This window comes from Pectinophora gossypiella, chromosome 12, assembly GCF_024362695.1.
Source record: "Pectinophora gossypiella chromosome 12, ilPecGoss1.1, whole genome shotgun sequence".
NCBI classification, from domain to species: Eukaryota; Metazoa; Arthropoda; class Insecta; order Lepidoptera; family Gelechiidae; genus Pectinophora; species Pectinophora gossypiella.
Window position 1 is genome coordinate 6,974,131 of NC_065415.1, and position 17,454 is coordinate 6,991,584.

General features: G+C 38.5%; 1 protein-coding gene across 3 annotated transcripts in view; it reads right to left on the reverse strand.

The window, feature by feature from the left end:
* Nucleotides 1–4,273: 4,273 nt before the first annotated feature.
* LOC126371108 (circadian clock-controlled protein daywake-like) overlaps nucleotides 4,274–17,454 on the reverse strand; it is a 208,192-nt gene continuing 195,011 nt past the window's right edge. For all 3 annotated transcript variants that reach the window (XM_050016320.1, XM_050016319.1, XM_050016318.1), the window contains exons 2-5: nucleotides 9,299–9,533; nucleotides 5,514–5,644; nucleotides 4,843–4,992; nucleotides 4,274–4,508 (exon numbers count right to left, since the gene is read on the reverse strand). In XM_050016320.1, the coding sequence (XP_049872277.1) occupies nucleotides 4,357–4,508; nucleotides 4,843–4,992; nucleotides 5,514–5,644; nucleotides 9,299–9,303 (438 nt within the window). In that variant the 5' untranslated portion in view covers nucleotides 9,304–9,533 and the 3' untranslated portion in view covers nucleotides 4,274–4,356. The remainder of the gene's footprint in view (nucleotides 4,509–4,842; nucleotides 4,993–5,513; nucleotides 5,645–9,298; nucleotides 9,534–17,454) is intronic.

Sequence of the window (17,454 nt, forward strand, 5' to 3'; positions counted from 1 at the left end):
ATACTTGAAAAGTTTTTTAAACATTATTTAGCACAGTCCGATAAAGTTATTCTAAGTGTATTTACACCGAATACATTCCGCTGAAAGGTATCGGCGCCCGAAGGACATAATACTTATACGATTCCGACTATCCGATTAGGTACTCTAGCCATAGAGGCTGCCAATCAGATCGCGACAACAAACACTTCAGAACCCCGAGACCGACTCCGCCGGCGTGGTTGCCGATTTCCCTCTTCTTCTATCGTGTGGGTTATGAGGTGGAGTACCAACCTCATCAACCCTGGTGTCAGGATTACTATTGAGCTGCCAAAGGCCCCTGACATGGCTCATGTAACGACTACGTATTCCCTCATTCAACGCTTATCGCTGTCGACCCACTAGGGTCGATTATATCTTCAAGTATGATCCTTTCAGGCGACGCCCTGAGGTTCACGCCCAACTGGGCACCCTCAGACCTGTTGTCTTAAATTTTGTACCGGGTGCGAGTCCTCGGCGCTCCCCATTTGTCCGGCCAAGCAGTTAATGTCGTTTGCGGCAAATCTACAATAAGTCACGTCAAAAAATATTCTTAAATATAAGTAGCAAGTAGATGATTGCCGTTTTTGGCTTAGGTTTAGGTTTTTGGAGTAATTAGAAAGGTACGTGAGTGAGAACCGTGGTAGCCCAGTTGGTAGAACGCTTGTCTCTCACTTTGAGGTCGTAGGTTCGAATTCAGCACAGGCCTAAACTAATAATTGTCGAATTTGTTTTCGAATACATATTTCGATCATAAATGATTATATCACGTGTTCAGCAGTGAAGGAAAACATAGTGAGGAAACCCACATTCCCGAGAAATGCATTTTCGGAGCTATGTGACCTAACCTGTATTGGACTGGTTTTCAGGTCAGACAGGGAGTCGCTTCTCTATAACACCGGACCTGTCAAATCTTCAGGTTAGGTAAGCAGATCCTGTGAAAAACGGGATAATGATGAGGGAAGTAAGTGAGTTGCTTCAGGCCCCAATAGGGCATTATCTATTTAAGGTACCTACATATTCTACAATATAATTAGTTTAGCCAGTTTGATATGGGTACAGTCTGATGTAAATAAAAGTAGGTAGGTCATCATCGCTCGCTCTTGTCGGTGTAGCGTTCTCCATTCTTGTCTATCAAAGGCCAATTTTTTCACTTCTTTATAAACCACGACGTTCACCTTCTCTTTACTATGTTCCATGTAAGAAAGTATGTAGGTACCCTACTAATAAAACAAGGTAAGTACGTAATTGAATCAACAAGAGCGAAGACAAAAAATCTGTTAGGTAGAATAATCCGATCAGAGCACCAATCTGAAATTTATTGACTTGACAATAAAAAAGTTTCATCGTGTAGAAAATTAAATTTTCCTACTACGGGGCATTAGGCACGGTTCTTTCCGATCTCTGCATAATCGGGATTTCATTTGAGTTTCGACTCGCGACGTCTGTGCCATCTCGTTTCCATGCAAATCGGGTGGCTGAATTATTTAATCGAACGCAGAGTGGCTGCTTGTACAGGGATTACTCTAGAAGAATAAGAGCGATAAATACATTCGTTCCATCTTACCTACTGTAATAAGAAAATTTGGAAAAATTACGGCCTCCGCGGACCAGTGGTTGAGGGTTGGGCTCACGATCCGACGCTCCTGGATTCGAATCCGGTGGTGACACAAAAATCACTTTGTGATTCTGAACAGCCGATTGTCTGAAAGTAAGAAGATCAGTGCTTGGGAGTGCCACGTTAAGGACTTGACCCCGGCTACTGTATGTAAGTAGTCGTTGTTTGAGCCATGCCAGGGGCCTTCGGTGGCTCAATAGTAACCCTGACGCCAGGGTTGATGAGTTCAGTCATTGCGATTGCACAACCCATACGAGAGAAGGGACAGGGACAGGGTTAATCTGCTCAAACACCACACAATATGGCGAAAATAAAAGGACGCACTTGGTATTGAGACTAGACTAAGGGTGGTATTAATAAACTACTGAGATCTCAATCTCAACTGAGACTGCCCTTAAGATGATGCTCAAGTCCCTATTTTTATATAAGAACTGTCTGAACTGAACATTGACATGATCTTGAGGGCAGTCTCGAAGCTGAGATTAGTTTATTAATACCACCCTAACTTTCCTAAATTAAGAAGATACTCCTTTGTTAATTAAAGAAGGGACTTAGATACCTAACTAGCTACATAAATTATTTTTTATAAAATCTTTACCTAAATATCTAGTAAGATTAATAGAAAGGTAAACCTACGTACCTAACTAAAATCTGATTAATTGCTCTTGAATACTTTTAAATTACTAAGTACCCACCTATCCAAGTTTGACTCGCTTTATAAAAACTTAGATAAGTACCTATAGGTAATTATGTTGCGAGCTAAAACCATCTTCATTCTGTGCAGAACATAAAAAATATATCCCGTGATAACTCTGATTTCAAACTCAGTTTTTCATACAATTTTCCAACGAGTTGAAATTACACAACTTGTTTCAACGGGAGAAAAACTGAAATTTCCCTCTATTTTCAGTGAGTGAGTCCATATTTTGCGCTACGATGTTCAACTGTGTAGGTACATAGATACCTCATTATTATGTATCTTGTGTACCTTAAGTTTAGCAATTACATTAACTAAATAAGTACAATATAAAAATGTTATGGGTGATAGAATAAATCTCTGTTTCACCCAAAGATTCAACATATTCATCTTAGGACTTTGTGTCAACAGTGCTTGGAAGTTGCATCTGATTGCTTGTGGTTCTGCCCACCACATTCGAGATTAGGGGCATGAGTTTATGTATGTATAAAAAAGACTACAAGGTCTACTTTGATGTAGTAAATTTGTATTTTTCCTATCTAGCCATTAAAATAGTGAATTTATGAAATTACGATTAAAAACACCGTAAGTTTATTGAATTATTTTATTAATTACACTTAAGCATCACAGTAAGCAGATAATAATTTTAATAATATAAGTAAGAAATAACAATTAAATTAAGTAGTACTTATTAGGTATCCTATATTTATTATCACACGAATGCACATTTAGGAGTGGTACAGAAACCGCCGATTTTTATGTCTACATGCATGCAAGTTGTTAGTGTTTTCTTTGAAGGGACGTCTGTGCCCAGCAGTGAGACTTAAATAGACTGTTTATGTTATGAACTAGTTTACATGTACACACTTTCACACAGAAGTCCATCGAGCATGTCCCACACAAACTCCGCACTATCACTCAACTTTATAAGCCCTTTTACATTGCACGATTCACGAAGAGAAAATTCAAATCGAAAAAACATCTGACTGCGAAGGGTCTTGGACCCGTAGCTCTTGTCAAGCCGGGACGAGCGTGTTAACCGTTACACGACCCGGTCCTCCTCCTATCCATGCGAAATTCTTCCGATCTATGTATCGTCATTTAGCCGACGCAAATCCCTCCGAGTCAGATTTTTTCGATTTAAATTTTCTCTTTGTGAGTTTCCCTAAGCACGGTAAGTGCTATAGAAACAAAAATCATTGCACGATTCATTGGGCATTATGCGTTAGGATCGGACTGTGTATACGACGGCCGCGCCTGATTACATCACAATCACGTGAGTGAAGCCACGATTTCGACGGATTGGGTAGTGTAAGGCAAAACATATTATACATCGCTCATATGCAACCTGTTTGCCATGTGCTGTCTAGCGGGTTATTGGCCAATATAATTTTTTTAAAAGGTTTTTTTAATTTCTGACTAAAATTGACGTGTGTTCAATAAATGTCCCGTCCCTCACTTTTTAAGCGGATAAGAAAATGACAGGTATAACAAAATAAAATTAGATGGTGTCTACAGGAATTAACACCACTATCCTCCGTGGTCCAGTGGTTGAGCGTTGGACTCACGATCCGGAGGTCCTGGGTTCGATTCCCAGTGGGGACATATCACAAAAATTACTTTGTGGTCCCTAGTTTGGTTAGGACATTACAGGCTGATCACCTGATTGTCCGAAAGTAAGACGATCCGTGCTTCGGAAGGCACGTTAAGCCGTTGGTCCCGGTTACTACTTACTGTGTAAGTACGTAGTCGTTATAAATGAGTCATGTCAGGGGCCTTTGGCGGCTCAATAGTAACCCTGACACCAGGGTTGATGAGGTTAGTAATTCGCCTCAAAACCCACACGATAGAAGAAGAAGAACACCACTATACACATTGATGTTAAGTTTTTTAGTATAAGCACAGATCATATAATACTAACGTAGTATAAGGCTATTTTGAGCCTTATAAATGTAATACACCTCCGCGACCCATCATGCCCGATGAATCGGTAATAGGGCCTTATATTGCATTTAAAAATACACATTCAAGGTAACATAAGCTCATCGTAAGGTACCCCAGAGTACAGTTTGTTGACGATGTCATGGACCTTATTAGCTACGGCTTTGATGAATGGAGGGCCTACTTCAGCCATCAGATCACGCCAGTTCTCATTCAGCACTTGGTTGATGGTATCACCTGTTAAAAGAAAATATGTTGGGTTAGGTAGGTTAGGTTAGGTCTTCTGCGGAGTCACATTCTTATTTATTGCCCACATCGTATTTTTTTTAATCGTTCAATATAAGATTGTTGTTTTTGGCTGTCAAAAAGCTTGTGATTACTTTCATGGGCAACATTGTTCGGAAGAGATTGCATTGGCACATTGATCCTGGAAAGGTATACCTGTATAGAGTGGATCTTCTTCTTCTATCGTGTGGGTTATAAAGTGGATTACCTACCAACCTCATCACCCAACTCAAGAAGTGTCGAAGTTCCTAAAGAATTGTTTATGTGTTTACGTTTATTTACTGACCTAGAGCGTTTCCTCCAAGTATGTTGCTCATGTGAATCTTGACGTTGCCATACTGCTGGGTGGGTCTGAAGTCGTAGGTCTCAAGGTGTTCGACACCATCAGCGTCCTTGAATGTCTTGATCTTGAACTTGATCAGCATGTCAGTGTTGTCTGGAATTCAAAAACATTCCTCTATATTTTTTTTGACATAACATAACATGCATCACGCCTGTATCGCCGAAGGGGTAGGCAGATGTATATAGTATATACACCCACTATTCTTCTCCCAAGTGAGACCAATAATCGACCTCATCAACCCAACACGTCCACAACATCCACTTCTCGCCAGTTCTGTTTAAGTGCCATATAATAGGGGGCGAGCCTAATAATAAGCCCGATAATTGACATTAACTGGGCACAAATCTTGTAAATCATGCGATATCAATTATCTATGATCTGAAGTTGAATTCAAACCCATAAAATGGAATTTAGTGGTTTAGAATCAAAGTTGGGATTAACTATAGTGGCATTACGATGTAAGTCATCAAAAAAAGAAAGTAAATACCTGAGTATTTTCCAATCTTCAGGATAGCAGCAGTAGAAGTAGTAGAAGGTAAACTCTTTCTTTACTTACGAGTATTCCGTGACAATCAGGGAAGTAAATAATGCAAGTCTTAATTTAAAATACTTACACATTTTGACAGTGAGTTTGCCTTTGCCAGTGATGGGTACCAGTAGTATTCTGCCATCAGTTTCATAATCACATAGGAAAGTCAGATTGCCGAAGATTCTCGTCTGTCCTACGTTCTTCTGCAAGTCCCATCTGAAAGTTGAATTAATTGTTATTGTATCACCCATCCTTTATTAACAATACAATATGTCATCACAAATTTAAGAGCCACGCTCTTGTCGGTGTAGCATTCACCATGCTACTTTTTTAGGGAAAATAGGGCAGTGGTTTCCCTCTTGCCTTCCGCCCCCAACAATATAAATACACAGAAGAAAACAAAGAAACAAAAACACAGAGAAATAACGACCGAAAATATGTGGCCTTAGTACGTAACATCGTACCTAACGATTTCCGTGGTCCAGTGGTTGAGCGTTAGGCTAGGTTAGGTTCGATACCCAGTGGGGACATATCACAAAAATGACTTTGTGGTTTCTAGTTTGGTTAGGACATTACAGGCTGATCACCTGATTCTCCGACAGTAAGATGATCCGTGCTTCGCAGACGTTAAGTACTGATGTAATTAAGTAGTCGTTACATGAGCCATGTCAGGGTCTTTTGGCGGCTCAATAGTAACTCTGACACCGGAGTTGATGAGGTCGGTATTCCACGTCACAACCCACATGATAGAAGAAGACCGGTGTTGTAATATTTTTTTGTGGTAATTATTTACATTTATTGATTTTTAATGATTATGTATGGTATGACGGTGACAGGATTAGGTACTAATTTGTCACCTAAGACGTCACGACTAAAACTAGTTTTGTCAGTGGCTTTTAAAGCATGTTCAGAACAACTTCGCATTAATAGTAATAAGTTGTTAACCTATCCTCATAAGTAATATTATTTCTTATACGAATATCTACTTCTTAATTTGTACGAGTATTTAATGAATAGGCAGGACCGCGGTAGGACACCCTTGACATTTACATACAACCAAGTAATTTACATTCAAATTATGTATATTTACTTATTTGCTACCTAGATATTTTTAATGAACTTTTTTATTGTAACTTATTTGATGTACCACGATTAATATTTAGGCATAGAATAAGGAATAGGTAATATTATATACAGAACGGCAACTCTTCGCTATTATGACTGTGCACACTTTGACAATGAGGAACTTTTCAGGCTACGTTCATCAAAATCAATATACGTAGATGGCGTTGTACAGTCATGAGCAATATCATGTACCCACTTTGGAACCCTGTCGCATTATCATATTTGACATTTAATGAGACTTACGGTTTAATGTGTCAAAAAAGTTAATGTGACATGGTTTCAAAGTACATGTACATATTAGTACTCGTGACTGTACAACTTTAACGCGATAATTACGTATTTTCTCATTACTCGGGTACATAATAATTGCAAAATACAATATAATGGCAGAAGCATGAAAATATTTTTTGCTTGTTATTTGGATTACATTATGTGTAGAATTATGTTTCTTCTTATATTCCTTTTCCTTACTTTGTTCAGAATAATAATGGGAAGATGTTATTGTGGCTGCGTGTAATAAAAAAGGTCAACATATTATATAAGTACTTACCCAAAAACAAAGATAAAAGATGCATAGGTCTGTTATCTATGAAACGGCTTTTTCGGCGGGAAACGGGAACGGGACAGTTGCTTTCTTCATTGAGTAATCTAAATAATTAATACGAAGTGGTGTTTTGTGGTTAATGATCGCATTAAGTTAGTCGGAAGACATTCGCGAGTGTTATTATATTGGGGTATTCAATAAACAAAGTGTATCTGCCTATTTTCGCTTCGTGCCGGGAAGCCGCTTCATAACTCAAAAGTTTATGCGGACTTTTGAGTTAATTCGTTTGGGGTTCGGAGTAGGAGTCTACTCCGAGGGTGGGGGCTTAGGTTTCATCATCATCACCTTTCATCATTTCATTAATCATCAAGAAAAAAAATACGTCAGACATGGCTGTATGGGCATAGTTCCCTTTGCCTTACCCTTCGGGGAAAACCAAAACAAAAAAAATATCTATGAAACTACGTAGAAGGTTGAACGAATGAGAATCTGTACAGCGCCATCTATATTGTTTTTGAGGAACGAAACCTGGATAGTTCTTCATTGAACTGTAACTCTCACTAAATGTCAAATAGATAGGTATGTTAGTGTAATAGGATTCTAAAGTGTAAGTACATGGTATTAGGTATCCTCATGAATGTACCTACAAACAAAAAGAAAAGAGACAAATATAAAATAAAAGGTGGGTAGGAAATATGCTCTTTTAGTCAACGTTATTGGGTGAATATCGTAATGAAGATGTGTGTTGTGTGTTGTATTTGTGTGTACAGGGTGTTAGTGACATCGTAACAAAAACTTTGAGGGGTGATTGAGGCCATGATTCTGAGATGATATCAAGTGGAATTTTCCGTCGCAAAAGTATGGAATTGAAAATAATTAAAAAAAAACACAAACATTTTCAGGAATATTCAGACTGAAAATTCCACTTGATATCAACTCAGAATCATGGTCTGAACCATCCCCCTCAGTATTCGTTACGGTGTCACTAACACCCATACCTACTTGTATGGCTACCATATGTACTTGTGTGGGGTGTAAGTGACATCGTAACGAATACTGAGGGGGATGATTCAGCTGATTATTCTGAGTTAATATCAAGTAGAATTTTCCTTCGCAAAAGTATAGAATTGAAAATAATTAAAAAATAAATAAAAAAAAACATGAATTTTGCGACGAAAAATTCCACTTGATATTAACTCAGAATCATGGTCTGAATCATCCCCCTGAGTATTCGTTACGATGTTACTAACACCCTGTATATATATATATTTATATTATTTCTTTAGATAAGTATATATTATTTATTATTATTTTTTTGTTATGTTGGTATCATTATATGTTTATTGCACCAGCCCGTGCTCCAATGAATAATCTTCTTTCACCCTAAGGTTGCCTGGCAGAAATTGCTGTTTAGCAATAAGGCCGCCTATTGTGCTTATGTTTTATTCGTATGTTTATGTCCTTTGTTTTGTTGTTGTGCAATATAGTATTATTGATTGATTGATTGATGAAGAGTAACAATAGTGTAAGCAGTAGCGCATTTAGGGTCTGTGGGCTCTTACTACACTTGTCTGTGGTTCAGGTCCCATTTCACCTATAAAATAGATTTGCCATTTCCTTGCTATCTATGAATACCTTTCATATCTATGATTTTGATTTCAGTACAAGTAAGTACTAATTGAGGAGCTCGGTGGCGCAGCGGTAAACGCGCTCGGTCTGCGATTGTTGAAGTTAAGCAACTTTCGCAAAGGCCGGTCATAGGATGGGTCACCACAAAAAAAAAAGTTTTCATCTCGAGCTCCTCCGTGCTTCGGAAGGCACGTTAAGCCGTTGGTCCCGGCTGCATTAGCAGTCGTTAATAACCACCAATCCGCACTGGGCCCGCGTGGTGGTTTAAGGCCCGATCTCCCTATCCATCCATAGGGAAGGCCCGTGCCCCAGCAGTGGGGACGTTATTGGGCCGATGATGATGAAGTACTAGTTCTTTGAGGTATACGTATGATTTCAGCTGAAAAGTTACCACTTTTCCATCTGCTTATTTTTTAACCAATTGTGCCCATTTGTGGCAAGAGTCCCTAGGCCTATGAAACCTATGCTTAAATGTGGTGCTGTGAGTAATAAGTAATAAGATTTGAATTATGACGAACTACGTAGTGACAGGAGATCAGAAATAAAATATAATTATTAGTGTAGATACTCACTTCATCTCTCGAATATCGATCTTCCTTAGCCCTTTTACGACGACGTTAGTGCTCTTTAGAGAGAAGGTACCGGTCTTTGTACTAAGGTCACTCAGTGTTAGAGGGTCCAGAGGCTCTATGTTGAACTCTGGGACACCTTTGGCAAATGTCGCCTGCACTTGCCGAGATTGGGTAGTTATACATTCTGAGAGCTTGTCGGTCGGGAGACTTCGGGAGCAGGGCGTTATAAACGAAGCTGCAAAGAAAATTATTATGTTACTTAGTTCACCAACCCGCAGTGGAGCAGCGTGGTGGAGTATGCTCCATACCCCCTCCGGTTGATTGAGGGGAGACCTGTGCCCAGCAGTGGGACGTGTATAGGCTGTTTATGCTTATGTTATGTACTTAGTTGTTTGAATATTATCAAGACAACTGAAAGGAAACCCCACGGCATTCTATAGGTATAGGTACCTTATGCAATCAACAAAGCCAATTCGTTGTGGATATTATACCAATCTGCACGAAGCGCATCGTATAAAGTAGAAAAAAGAACTAAAAGTAGAACTAAGAAATCAGCGTGATGAATGGTTGAAAAATTTAAAAAAATATTAAAGTAATTATCTATTAAATAATGCAGGACATGATGTCGTGTACCTATCAACTTGTGACGTTATCAATCCGTTAATGAAATTCCACTGTGTGGAATTCTTATAAATCCCGGTATAACATGCCTGTAATCGCGAATGGGGTGGGCAGAGCCTCAAGAAAATGAGACACAACTTGCAGTCATGGTTGATACAAAGTCTTAGGATGGATAATGATGAACAAGAGCATATGATTTAAGTGTAATAAAGAGACTTTGTATTGTATTGTAACAGCAAAAAATATATATTTTGAAGTAGAATGTAAAAGTAGATATATCTTCCTGATATGCGGTCATCATGTGCTAACACCACTAACTGAGTGGTACCTACAACCAGTTTTTCAAATGCAAACGCCATAATGATAATAATTGTACAATGCAAATAGAAGACTTGTGAAAGGTGACGTACTTAAATGAATCCAGTTTTTGTACTAATGCGTATTATAAGTATATTAATAAGTAGGTATTTATCGTACTAAATTATTTTTTTAATCAACAAAACAGATTTATAGAGGCTTTAGACGTTATTGTTATTAACTTCATGACGAACTTTTATTTTTTTCTTTCCGTAAAAATCTTTTTCGGGCTATAAAAACAATTAAAATTACATAAATACTTATGTACTTATGTACTTCTTCAGAATAGCCAGTATCGGTCTAGCTTCAGCCTAGCCGCAATCAGCCACAAACTTAGTCAATGATTATTATTTTAAAGATGAAGAGTTTGGATTTCACTTTTACGTATATCTAATTATAGGCATGTAAATAATAATAATTGTCATTTAATTTCATAATATTACGTAGTGGAAACCGTAAAATCATGATGTATTTATCTAAAATAGATATGAATAAATTTCAGATTAACATAACATACACTTTTATGCCTAGTCAAACAACAATTTGAATATCAAAACAAAACGGATCAATCCTTTATGGTTAAAAGGTTTGTCTTTCTTTTTTATTTTATTTTTATTTGGGACAGCAACAGTCATATTATCTAATCGTACAATGTTTGGTTTCATTTACAAATGTGAGACCAGTTACAGCTATCCATATATTACATGGTGAGATTAACAAGAAATGGATACTGTAAAGTCGTTCTAAAAAGAATTTAGTTATGGATCCCCCACAGCGTATAGTAAACGTAAGATTGTGACACATCAGCATATCAGGGTGGTCTGTCTGGCTGAATGTGCAGTACGGGTGGCGGATGCATCGCTTGCAGAAAGATAAGCCTAGCGTTAGTTTTAAGACTGTATTTTTGAATCAGTAATAAACGACATCTAAATCTGTTCGGTTCTTTTACTCTACATTTAATTTAATTAGTTTTTAAAAAACATTTTCTTAGCTCCCGAAACTTGACTGGCGCAGCCGGTAGGATTCGCTTTCCTATACCGTGCGGCTCGTGCTATATAATTCGCGAAAATTGGACTGAAATCGTCTGATGCTGTGAAGACTGCGTGAGCTAATACGGACTAAGCGAATCCTGCGAACAAATAAATTTGTCGAAAATTGGGACCTGAAAATTGGAACATGCGAGCAGCCGGCTGGTGAGTAGAACTTTTCACCTTCCTTACCCTGCCTCTGTGTTCTGTTTTCCCGGGATTAAACTTCTCCCGTTATTTGGTAATCTTTGAAAATTAATAAATACTCCTCTTTATTAATTTTATTAGGGCTACCTATGTGTTAAGTATAGGTACTTAGTAAGTGTAAATTTATACGTATATACGTTTATTGAGTGTTAAATCTATCTAATTAATAGTAGTTTATTATATTCTTAGTGTTTAGTGCTTAGTAGTTATAAACTTGATTCACGATGGAATCTATCAGACTAATTCCTAATGAAATGGTTAAACTCGTCCCATTATTTGATGGCGAAAAGCGTCATCTAAACCTGTTCATTCGAAAATGTGAGTACATAATAGATAGGTTTCGCGGTAATGAGGCTCAAAATCAGTATGTAATGCAAACACTGACCAGTCGATTAATAGGGAACGCAGCCTCCCTTATCAGTGAACGCGGAGACATCGAAACATGGGACGAGTTAAGAGCTTTACTTACCCAGCATTTCGGTGATCCAAGGAGCGAGGAATGTATAAACATAGAGCTAGAGACTTTAAAAATACGTGCAGGAGAAAGCTTTTTGGATTTTTGTAATAGAATTCAATCGGTTCGTTCGGTTTTGATGTCAAAAGTCAATCAGATTGCCGACCCTAACATGAGAGCAAGTAAAAAGACTATTTACGAACACACTTCTCTAAACGTCTTTTTGTACAATTTACCCGAAAGTATGGTACGTATAGTTCGGCTAAAGGGACCTACCACCTTAGAAGAAGCGCTTGGTATTGTGTTAGAAGAAGTAAACTTCCATGATCAATATCAAGCGAGGAATAAAATGTCGCAACACAACCCCTCTAACTCTACACAAAAGCCAGTAACCCCAACATTTAAATTCGGACTCCCACCGTCCATTCCGCAAAATTTGACATTTAGGCCTCCGGTGCAACAACCGTTCCTCATCCCTAATTATGTACCAGTACAACAACCACGGTTTAACTTTGGTATTCCTCCGAATAGACAAGCGAATAACCCGACTCCACAGAACCAACCTCAAAATAATTTCGGTTATCGCCCACAACAGTTACCCCAGTTTGGTTACCGCCCCCAGAATTTTGGTTACAGACCTGTCGGCCTCCAACCACAACCTCCAATGCGCCCTCAGCAATTCGGAATGCAACGTAACTTTAACGTTCCAAATACGCCTAATAACCAGCGACCTTTTGTGTCTGAGGACGTATCGATGAGAACAGCACCACCAGCGCGACCTCAACAGGGGTTCCGCTTGAACGAACTAGATTTACAAGAAAATGAACCGTATGCCTACGTCGATGCGTGTTATAATGATTATTATCCTTGTGATTACGAGTACTACCCTATTTACGACGAGATGGTTAATATGCAATCTGCACCGGTGTCTGAAATAGAAACCACTAAACGAGACGATGTCCCAGCTGAGCCTACCGGAAATTTTCAGATACAGGCCTCAGAGAGAGACATATCATAGAGCTAAACTGTAATGCGAACTTACGATTACCATATATCTATGTACCGGAGATAGACGCGAAACTAATGATTGATACAGGGAGCACGCGCTCGTTTCTTAGCCCGGAGAAGGCTAAACAATACTTTGCACCTCAAATAAATTACGAGCCCTTTAAAGTTATCAGCACCCACGCAAGTAGTGACCATGATCACGTGGTAAAGATACCTCTACCACCTACATTTAACAGCTCTGAGTGGCATAAATTTTATATATATAATGTAGATTCACGTTACGACGGACTCGTAGGTAACGATCTCCTGAAACAATTGGAAGCTGTTATTGATATGAAAAATTTAATAATCCGTACCAACACTACAACTATACCTATCATACATGAGTGCACCAATGAAACGATCGTATTACCCCCGCGAACTGAACTCAAAGTGAAGTTACCTACTGATTTGTATTCTGGTGAGGCTATTCTGAATTACACTCAGTTTTGTAAAGGTGTGCGTATGCCTAGCGCTTTAGTCACATGTAATAATGGATATGCGACAACTATGATTCAGAATACCCTAGACCAAGAAATGACGCTAACTATAACTAAACCTTTTAAAGTAGCTGAAAAACCTGAAACCGACTGTCAAATTAATACCATAACTAATCTGAATGAGATAGAAGTCGATAAATTACTTACAGAAAATCTATCAAAATTGCGACTAGATCACATGAACGTTGAAGAGCGTCAATGTATATCCAAACTGTGTGAAGAATATAAAGACATATTTTACTGCGACAAACTACCCCTTACCTTTACGAACCAAGTGAAACATTTTATCCGTACAAAAAATGAGGACCCAATATATACTAAACCATACAGACAGCCGCCTGCCCAAACAGAAGAAATCAGGAGACAGGTAGAAAAACTATTAAATGATAACGTCATACAGGAATCGTTCTCTCCTTGGAGCGCACCTGTACACTTGGTCCCCAAGAAGATGGATGCCTCAGGTGAAAGGAAATATCGCATGGTGATCGACTACAGAAGGCTTAACGAGATTACGACCGATGACAAGTACCCACTTCCTAACATCACGGATTTATTTGACAAGCTTGGGAAGAGTTCCTACTTTACGACACTTGATCTCGCTAGTGGGTACCACCAAATCGAAGTCAACGAAGACGACCGACAGAAAACAGCGTTTAGTACATCTAGTGGACACTATGAGTTCATCCGTATGCCATTTGGGCTTAAAACAGCGCCTGCAACTTTCCAGCGCGCAATGGATAATATTTTGAGAGGGCTGCAAGGCATTCACTGCTTAGTATACCTCGATGATATTATAATATATTCCAGTAGCTTACAGGAACATATCGAAAAATTGAAATTGGTATTTGACAGACTTAGACAGACTAATCTGAAGGTGCAACTGGTCAAATCCGAATTTTTACGAAAAGAAGTGCTTTATCTCGGTCACACAATTACCAAAGACGGACTGAAGCCTAACGACGATAAAATAAGAAGTATATTAAACTATCCACTACCAAGAACTACAACAGAAATAAAAAGCTTTTTAGGACTGATCGGCTACTACCGTCGCTTCATAAAAGACTTCGCTAAGGTCACGCAACCCCTAACTTCTTGTTTGAAGAAACGTAATAAAATTATAATAAACGAAGCCTATACCAACGCATTTGAAAGATGTAAAGAACTGCTAACGACTGTACCTTTGCTTCAATATCCTGACCCAGAAAAACCATACATACTTACTACCGATGCGTCTTCAGTGGCTTTAGGTGCCGTATTGTCCCAGGGCACGATAGGATCGGACAAGCCAGTCGCGTACGCCAGCCGTACGCTCAGTGACACGGAGAGTCGCTATAGCACAATAGAACGCGAGCTACTAGCAATAATCTGGGCTGTGAAACATTTTCGGCCCTATTTGTATGGCCATAAATTTTACATCTATACAGATCATAGACCTTTAGCATGGTTGTACTCTCTTAAAGAGCCAAATAGCAAATTAACACGCTGGCGCCTCCGCTTACAAGAATTCGATTTTGAAGTTATTTATAAAAAGGGCAATCAGAACACTAATGCGGACGCCCTATCTCGAATTAAGGTAAATGCTCTCGGATCTGACTCTGAAAATGATGATGTATCAATGAAAGTCCATGTGGACAAGAAGGACGAAGAATTACAAAAGTATATAGACAGTTTAGTACAAGACATATCCCAAATAGCTAAAAACAACAAACCTATAGGCAATTCTGATACGATAACCATATCAGACTCGGAAGCTACCTTGTCTATTTCGGACCCCTATGAGCTAGAATCAACTTACCCTGTGCCTTCAGTTTCCAGCGGCACGGAGACAGCTCATTCGGCTCAAGAGTTAGAATCCCTTGGCATCCCTATACTAAAAGAAGCAATAGATACTAAACCTAACCAAATTCTAGTGTTCTCTTGGTTTAGAAACGAATTACAGGTTAAGAACCTTTCGAACAGAAAACAGAAAATTTTAGAGGTGTTCCTACCAATAAATAACGAAGATTTGATTAAACGATTCTTAAAAGAATACATAAGGAACAATATAAAATATTTCATTTACTTCGAGAATGAAGAGCATAGACGAGACTTTTCTAAAATAATTATTGAACTATTCAAGAAAGGATCAATACAGTTTTATGAATGTACGGAACGCGTAATGTACGTAGAGGATGAAAAGGAACAAAGGGCCATAATATTGAAACATCACGAAGGAAAGGAATGCCATCGTGGAATTAAGGAAACCACTTGCAAAATGCGTAGGAATTATTACTGGGAAAATATGCAAGAAACCGTAGCGGCAGTGATTAATGGATGCGAGGCTTGTAAAAAGATGAAGTATGATAGGAAACCCTTGAAACCTGTATTACAGTTGACCCAGTCTCAGGATGCACCCTTCCAAGAAATATTTATAGACCTCTTTAGTATAGAAGGGAAAACTTACCTTACATTGGTGGATGCTTTTAGCAAGCTCGGGCAGGCACTGGAGATCTCAAACCGTTCCACCCCGGAGGTTGTACGCGCCCTTATAAAGTACTTTTCTTTCTATGGCATACCGAAAAAGATTTCGTGCGACCCGGGTACCGAATTTAATAATGAACTCTTAAGAGAGCTCACATCCTTCTATAAAATAAACTTACATATAACGACACCAAATAACCCTAATTCCACGGGCATTGTTGAGAGGTTCCACTCAACTATTATAGAAATATACCGATTGGCTAAATATGAAAAACGATGTACTGATGCCTCTTCTACCATGACGTACTCAATTATGGCCTATAACCATTCTATACATTCTGCCACGGGTTTAACACCCTTTGAGGTATGTTTTGGTCATACAGATTCAGGTAAATCTTTCGATGTAGATTTCGAAAAAACTTACATGCAGCGGTTAATCTCAGATCATGCTAAGCGCACTAAATATCTTTATAAATATATATCGGATAAAATGTTAGATCAAAAGGAGCAAGCTAGGAAAAAGAGGGGAGGCGAAGTTGATATAGATTTCGAGGAAGGCCAGTCTATATTTGTGAAAGATATTAATACTAGGAAAAGCAAGGACAAAGCAAGGTATCACAAGGCAAAAGTACGCGGAAAGGTAGAGAAAAACACTGTACCCATTACGATTGGCATTAGGGATACGAAAGCGCCTATTAAAAATGTCAAACGTCCCCCGCAGGTGGAGTTTGGTCATGATGACCGTGGTGCTGAAGAACCATGCCCGGGGCCTTCAACTTCAAAGGATTGAAAGGAACCCTGGCATCCTTCCTGTAAAAGAAGGGCAAGCTTACCGTCAAGAAGATAGGTGGCTGATAGTTAAGGTGTTAGATTTAAGTTCTTTAAAAAATGAATTAGCATTTAATATTTTAAAATATAGAGATTTTTGTAAGTTAGTCGATATCCATAAACCCTATGTTAATGAATTCCAAAGTCTGAAGTCCCAAGTAGAATATGTTCAAGACATGGCAACTGAGAAATTCACGCAACTAGTACCGACAAGTAGAGTAAAAAGAGGTCTACTAAACCCTTTAGGTTCCTTAATCAAAATTGTTACTGGAAACTTGGATCACGATGACGCTATTAAGTATGACTCTTTGATATCTAAACTGGAAGGCAAGCAATTCCATATAGACAGAAAGGTGACTTTGATCTCCCAAATGCTGGATAACCTTATAAACAGTTCCGAATCGCTCCACGAAAATACCATGATATTAGACGAAAGGCTCAAAAGAGTTGAAAGAATTGTAAAAAATATTGCCACTAAGGAAAATAATTCCATATACACTACATATATATTAGGTATGTATAGTATGTTTATTAACAACTTCCGCACAATTTATTTGATTTTGGATGAACTGGAAACTGCATTAGCTTTTACTAAGATTTCTGTATTACATCAATCTATAGTAAATTCTACGGAGTTGTTACAATTGTTAGAAT